This window comes from Carya illinoinensis, chromosome 13, assembly GCF_018687715.1.
Source record: "Carya illinoinensis cultivar Pawnee chromosome 13, C.illinoinensisPawnee_v1, whole genome shotgun sequence".
Lineage (NCBI taxonomy): Eukaryota > Viridiplantae > Streptophyta > Magnoliopsida > Fagales > Juglandaceae > Carya > Carya illinoinensis.
Genome location: NC_056764.1, coordinates 22,726,982 through 22,734,766, shown reverse-complemented (window position 1 = coordinate 22,734,766; position 7,785 = coordinate 22,726,982). Strand labels below are relative to the sequence as shown.

The following is a 7,785-nucleotide window of genomic DNA, read 5'->3' as shown; positions in this document are numbered from 1 at the left end:
ATATTTAGACTTAATTGAGACTATTCTACAATTTGTCTGTTTTATCCAACACGATCACTGCACAAAGCCAAACACCTTTCAAAAATCAAAAGAAAGGGAATAAAAAAATTATCAAGGCAAAACTTTCTTCTAAATGGAATTGGACTCCAATCTACCTATAAATTTAATAACTGTTCATTAAAAATGTGATGAGTATTTTTTTTAAAGTCTAATATTCAAATAGAAACGTGTCATTTTATTGAAAAAAATATATATATTAGTTAAATAGTCAAGAAACACGTTAAAATTTAGGTCTCGTTTAGACACTTAAAATATTTTATAATTATGTTAATATTAATAAAATAGTTTGAATTAATATGTTTTATTAGTTTTTGAGAAATGATTTTTTTGGAAGGCAATCCATACGTGTCTCTCCTGCACAACAAACTCTCCAAATTACATTTTCTTTCCTAACCTTTGGAAAGGCACCTCCGCACCTACATTACAGTGGAGAGTGAATGAGACTGAGAACGAGCGCGCTTATAAATGAACCAAGTCTTCTCCCTTCACAGACTCGCGCCGTGCAGCACTTCTCTGAGACTGTTATTACAAGGCCTTCTCTCCTCATCCCTCTTTTTCTCTGCTAACAAACGTTTCTCTTTCCTTCGCTTCTCCCTCCGTGCTAGGTAACACCCTCACAGACACGGACACTCTCTTTATCTCTATCTACTTTCTCTGATACAATTTTTCCGTTTTCCAATTTATACCTGATGCATGTTTCAATCTTTGATCTGCGCTAGCTGCATGGTGACTTCAATTAGGGGATGGATGTTTTTGAGATATTGTGTAAAAGAAGCGAATGAAATGAAACGTAAAAGTTTTCTAGTTTTTTTATTCTTTGACTCCAATTGCCTCTTTCTCAGATCTGCGAAGCCTTTCAAATATTTGTATCTTTCATTTTCGTGCTTGTTATATTACCCGAACGGAGTGTGTGCAAATTTGGATTGAAATTCCTTCAGAAACCGTTTGATTCTTTACATATGATTTCTCTGTGTTATTGGTTATTCTATGTATAGGTGCTTTATTTCTCTGTTAGTGTTTTTACTGATCCAGAAATAGATTTCTCTCTTAGTGTTTTTAACCTTTCGGATTTCTTATGTGTAGGTGTTACGTCTCTGCGTGAGTTCCGTATGTAGTATTATCTTGTTCAATGACCATCATCTCTTTTTTTTATTTTCTGGCTCGTGGATTAGATTGGAATTTTGTAGTATTTATTTAATGAGTCTCACGTCAATTAATAAAATGTGTTTTGGTCACATTGTGACAAAGTTTTCATCGTTGGTCTTTTCTCTCTCTTCCATTCGCTACCAATCTCTCTATCGTCAGTAGTTTAATGCTTATATGTTCAGGTTATCAACAGTTATTGCTCTCTCCAAGTCTCATTAAACTTGATGTAAACTAGGCAGAAGGTTCGATTGTCAGATTCCTCTTTCATCATTTGTGTTTTCTTGATTTAGGTTAACGTTTTAACCATACTCTAAAATTGGTATAAACTAAGTGATACATTAGTTTTAATTGATATGAGTTAGTTAGATTTTTGTAAATTTCTCCCCCATGATCGCCAATGCATTTCAACCAAAAGCATTGGGAATCTTAATCTAAGTCAACTATTTATGTTATTACGTTTTTCTCTTATTATTTATTGGTTGAAACAATTTTATTTTGCAAATGTGTTATAGTCCTTTTAACATAACAAGGGAATCTAATTCGTTGTGGTAAATGGTGGTACAGAGCTATGGCATCCCACATTGTTGGTTATCCACGCATGGGGCCCAAGAGAGAGCTCAAGTTTGCCTTGGAATCTTTTTGGGACGGGAAAAACAATGCCGGGGAATTGCAAAAAGTGGCTGCAGATCTCAGGTCATCCATCTGGAAGCAGATGGCTGATGCTGGAATCAAGCACATTCCTAGCAACACCTTTTCATATTATGATCAAGTGTTAGACACCACAGCCATGCTTGGGGCTGTTCCTCCTAGATATGGTTGGAATGGCGGTGAAATTGGCTTTGATGTATATTTCTCTATGGCAAGGGGAAATGCCTCTGTACCTGCCATGGAAATGACCAAGTGGTTTGACACCAACTAGTACGTACTGTGTATTTTCTTTCAATGTTTCAAGAATTTTGGTAAGCTTGTAAAGTATATATTTGTCAATGGTGTCATGCAACATGAAACGTCTATGTTTGTTGGTGCAGCCATTACATTGTCCCGGAATTGGGACCAGATGTTAAGTTTTCTTATGCATCTCACAAGGCTGTTGATGAATTCAAGGAGGCTAAAGCTGTAAGTATTTTAATTCTGTCATATCTGATTCTTTGGATGGTATCTTATTTGCTTCAAAATTGGAAACTAGTGGTCTCCACAAAGTTGTAATAACTGCATGTTTAGCTTTAGCATTTGGATTTTTATACATAAATGAAAACACTCAAAAGAGCATAAGCATTTCCTCGGATGTTAGCATTTGAGGTAATCTTTAAGATTATTAATTTGCTGTAAAGTTATCTCCAAAAAGTAAATTGCTGTAAAGTTAGGTTATGATTTATTTGAATGTAGGGTGCAATTGTTTAGTTTATTTTGATACATGATGGAAGAATAATTACTCTTTAAGGATTTCCAAAATTCTACCTAGTGGAATGTATTATCAGAGATATACATACTAGGTTAGCTTTTGCATAAACCTCAAAGAAGTTCGAAGTTACTTTTTTGCATATACTTCAAAGAAGTTTGAAGGTAAATGAAGCACATTGGATAATCATGGGACAAAATCACAGTTTTTTTATGAACCCACTATGTGGCATACCAATCCTTCTGAACTTTATGACCACATTCTTATCATATCACCTTAATTTGTAACCTTCGTAAGTTAAGAGCATTTTTTTTTTTTTTGGAATCTGTCCTCACAACTGTCCATATAAGGACTTGTCTTATGATAGTGTCGACAATTATTTGATTTAGGGATAAAGGCTGATGGGATGTTTAAAAATATGTTAATTTTTTCTTATGTTAATTTTTGAGCTTCAATGTTATGTTAATTTTTTAGTATGTTAATTTTTGAGTTTCAATGTTAATTTCCACAGAATTGACTCGTGGGTTTTGAATAGAAGAATACCTTTAAATCAGTCGCTATATATTTCATGGTACACTGATGTTTTCCTATCTATGCAGCTTGGAGTTGATACTGTTCCAGTCCTTATAGGTCCTGTCTCATACTTGCTGCTATCGAAACCAGTGAAGGGTGTTGAGAAATCCTTTTCCCTCCTCTCTCTAATTAAAAAGATTCTTCCCATCTATAAGTAAGATTGTTATTCAGCAATATCATTGTGATCATACATATACATAGCTGTGTTGCCACGGTTATCTATACTGAGGATTTACACTATGCAGAGAGGTTGTGACTGAACTAAAGGCATCTGGGGCTACTTGGATCCAGTTTGATGAGCCTACCCTTGTAATGGATCTTGATTCTCATCAATTGCAAGCCTTTACTCATGCCTACTCAGAGCTAGAGTCAACTTTAGCAGGATTACATGTTTTGATTGAGACATACTTCGCCGATGTTCCAGCCAGTGCATACAAGACGCTTACATCTTTGAAGGGTGTGGATGGTTATGGTTTTGACCTAGTTCGTGGACCACAGACCCTTGATTTGATCAAGGGTGGATTTCCTTCGGGCAAGTACCTCTTTGCTGGCGTGGTTGATGGGAGGAATATATGGGCAAATGATCTTGCATCTTCACTTAATACCCTACACACTCTTGAGAGCATTGTTGGAAAAGGTATCCATCATTGAGCAAACCATTCATTATTCTAAAACTTAGGGTAAATCCCACTTTTCACCAACAAACTGTACCCATTTTTCATTCAATAGGTTTCAATTTGCACCACAAGCTAATATTCTGTTTCACCATGCACCCTTCATTTAAACATTCATTGAGAGTGTGTCATGTGACCAAACTTTTATCCATCCCAACGGTCAAATCTTAATTGAGGGTGCAAATTGAAAACTATAAACAGTTTAATTGAAACTTTCGTAGTTTATGGTTCGAAGTGAAAATAGGTGGCAGTTTGTGGGGGAAAAGTGTCATTACCCCCAAAATTCATTTAATGTGTAGGAGTTAATTGATGCTATTTATTATATAGACAGGATTGTTGTGTCAACATCCTGCTCTCTTCTTCACACTGCGGTTGATCTTGTGAATGAAACTAAGTTGGATAAGGAGATTAAATCATGGCTTGCATTTGCTGCACAAAAGGTTGTTGAAGTAAACGCTTTGGCCCAGGCATTGTCTGGACACAAGGATGAGGTACCCTTTTTTTCATTTTCTTGAGTCCTGTCTATCTTTCTTTTTAATCCCTAGGATTATGGCATAGACTTTTTCAAATGTGCATCTTCTAGAACTGATTTTTTCTTGTATTTATTGAATGCCTTATAATTATGTACAATCTAACGCTGGTCTGTTTAGTTCATAACTTTGGCCATTTTGTAGAGAATTTCACTTGTGCTGCTGCAATATAGTCTCAATTAATTACATCAAGTTCTTCCATTTGAGGCTTACACACACATACAACAAACACATAATTTCATACAGTCAGTGTACCGCTCATTCATGTTATAGATAGATACTACATATAATTACATATCGAAGTGCAAACATTAAAAAATTCAGGAAAACTAAAGAAAACAAATTTTATTAGTAGACTTAAACAACACATCGTTATTGCCAATCCATAGAAAGATTTTTAAATATTAAACATAATCTTCAATACATACTAATCATAACATTCCAATTTTGCTACAAGCACTAGTTGAAAGGTATCCTCTAAGTAAAAGACTCTCACTCTGATTTTCTTGGCTTGTAAGTAGATTCATCGTACAGTAAAGAGAGTTATAACATCTTTCATCTTTGAAAACATGTTGTAAAATGAAAAAAAACCTCGCACACAAATCATAAAACAATTTTCTTTTCATCTCTTGGGGGTGGCCTACATACATTTACATCCCCTGTATAAGAGTTGACGATCACAAGAATTCTGGCTTCATCATGGCCATTCAAGTAAAATTGTGTCTTAAGATATGGACAACATCACTCAAGAAGAGATGGTGCACTAGCATGAACCAATCTCCATACAAGATGGTTGCCCCGGCCTTTTAAATCTAGAATTTTGCATTTCTTTTCATTCATATGGTCAAAGCATTTCATACATTCATACATGTCTTTCTTTCATTTCATTCTTCCCTTGCCTCCAGGGATTTTTCTCTGCCAATGCTGTGGCTCAGGCTTCTAGAAAATCTTCCCCAAGGGTGACAAATGAGGCTGTCCAAAAAGCCGTAAGTGTTGATGAACAGTTTTATCTTGAAAGATTTGAATTCTGCAGTTTCACTTACTTTTGACCACTTTTTTCTCTTGCTTAGGCTGCTGCTTTGAAGGGTTCTGACCACCGCCGGCCCACAGATGTGAGTAGTAGGTTGGTTGCTCAGCAGAAGAAGCTGAACCTTCCTATTCTTCCAACAACAACAATTGGATCTTTCCCCCAGACATTAGAACTCAGAAGAACCCGCCGGGAGTACAAGGCTAAGAAGTCAGCATTCTGCCTTTATAAATATGTGGTCTAACATTTTTGTGAATATTTTGAATATTTATCTAATCTAAAATAGTCTTCCTGAAATATTAGGATCTCTGAGGAAGATTATGTCAAGGCTATCAAGGAAGAAATTAACAAAGTTGTCAAGCTGCAGGAAGAACTTGACATTGATGTTTTGGTACATGGAGAGCCAGAGGTGAGTTATCATCCTAAATAGAAGTGTTTGGTGGTTCTATTAGGGCATACATACAAGGTTTCAAAATTTTAATATTGTTGCCAATATATCATACAAATTCAGAGGAACGACATGGTTGAGTACTTTGGAGAGCAGTTATCAGGATTTGCCTTCACTGTCAACGGATGGGTCCAATCTTATGGTTCTCGTTGTGTGAAGCCACCAATCATCTATGGTGATGTGAGCCGCCCAAAGCCCATGACTGTCTTTTGGTCTTCAACGGCTCAAAGTTATACTGAGCGACCTATGAAGGGAATGCTTACTGGCCCTGTTACCATTCTGAACTGGTCCTTTGTGAGAAATGACCAGCCTAGGTAACAAAGAAGCTGATTTTTTTTTTGCATGTGATGTGCTTTGTTCTGAGAGTTTTCAAGTTGTTGACGCCATATGACATCTGTCTTCAGATTTGAGACCTGCTATCAGATTGCTTTGGCCATTAAGGACGAAGTTGAGGATCTTGAGAAAGCTGGTATCACAGTCATCCAGATTGACGAGGCTGCTCTAAGAGAAGGTTTGCCTCTTAGGAAGTCTGAGCAGGCTTTCTACCTAAATTGGGCTGTTCACTCCTTCAGGATCACCAACACTGGCATTCAAGACACTACGCAGGTTCATACTGCTTCTATCCCTTTTGTCTGTTAGTAGTTCCAGATTCTGTTGGTTCAACTTGAGTGATAGAAGGCCTTTGATCACTTCAACATCACATGTGGAAATGTTTGCCATAATGGTACACTTGAGATTTTGGAATTATCTGCTGCTATGATCTGGAATTATTTTATGTATGAAATTACTTTAAAAAGTGGGCTATGTATGCATTTAAAGAGAAGAAAAGGTGTTAATATCTTATATATTTGGACAGATCCACACGCACATGTGCTACTCAAATTTCAATGACATCATTCACTCGATAATAGACATGGATGCTGATGTGATCACCATTGAGAACTCTAGATCGGACGAGAAGCTTCTCTCGGTCTTCCGTGAGGGAGTGAAATATGGTGCTGGCATTGGACCTGGAGTGTATGACATCCACTCCCCCAGGATCCCTTCTTCAGAAGAGATAGCTGACCGAATCAACAAGATGCTTGCAGTCCTGGAGAGCGACGTCCTCTGGGTCAACCCTGATTGTGGCCTCAAGACACGCAAGTACGCTGAAGTCAAGCCAGCTCTCAGCAACATGGTTGTTGCTGCCAAGCTGCTTCGCTCACAGCTGGCCAGTGCCAAGTGAGTTCAGAATGTCAAAATACAAATAAAAGTTTAAAAATGATGCGGTTTTGTTAAGAATGAATTGTCTGTCTTTTCTTTATACGTTTTTTTTTTTTAACTCTTTCTGGGAGGTGATGAATATGTAGTAGAATTTGAATATTCTCCGTGGTGTTTTTTATGCTATACATATTTTCTATATGAGCTGTTCTATTTTCATATTATCGAGTAATTCTACTCATTTTCTCATTATCTCATTATGTAGCATTAGATGATTGGAGACTATTCATTATGCTTCACTTGTGAACCTATCATTTAATGTCACATCATGAGATGATGAGAAAAATAATGATAAATAGATTTTCTCGTTTCATATTACCCAACCATCTTAGAAACCCAAGCCACCAAATAGATTCACAAACCAAATAATCTCCAACCAACCCATTTGCACAAAATCATAGAATCTCAATGAAATTAAACCATAATCAACTTACTTCAGAAAATTACGAACGACAAGAACCTAGACAGAAGAAAAATCTAAACTCAAACCTCAACATCTCGACGGCAAATTTCAAAGATGCCCAAGTTATCCATTTTGCATGGCTTGCCATGTTATATGTACAACAAATTATATAGAACTCAAATTGCAAGCATTAGTCCACCTGGAGAAAATACAAAAAAGTGCACAAAAAATTTCCGAAAAGAAATCCTAATGGCGTAGGAGAAGG

The 7,785-nt window shown here is 36.5% G+C and overlaps 1 protein-coding gene across 1 annotated transcript; it reads left to right on the top strand.

The window, feature by feature from the left end:
* The first annotated feature begins 449 nt into the window (after window positions 1-449).
* LOC122292161 (5-methyltetrahydropteroyltriglutamate--homocysteine methyltransferase-like) lies at window positions 450-7,276 on the top strand. The gene is made up of 12 exons (XM_043100393.1): window positions 450-665; window positions 1,771-2,124; window positions 2,235-2,322; window positions 3,205-3,332; window positions 3,424-3,815; window positions 4,180-4,343; window positions 5,288-5,368; window positions 5,453-5,619; window positions 5,713-5,818; window positions 5,921-6,171; window positions 6,262-6,463; window positions 6,714-7,276. Exons 1-12 carry the CDS (start codon window positions 526-528, stop codon window positions 7,080-7,082), a joined length of 2,442 nt encoding a protein of 813 aa, XP_042956327.1. The 5' UTR covers window positions 450-525; the 3' UTR covers window positions 7,083-7,276.
* The last annotated feature ends 509 nt before the right edge of the window (window positions 7,277-7,785 follow it).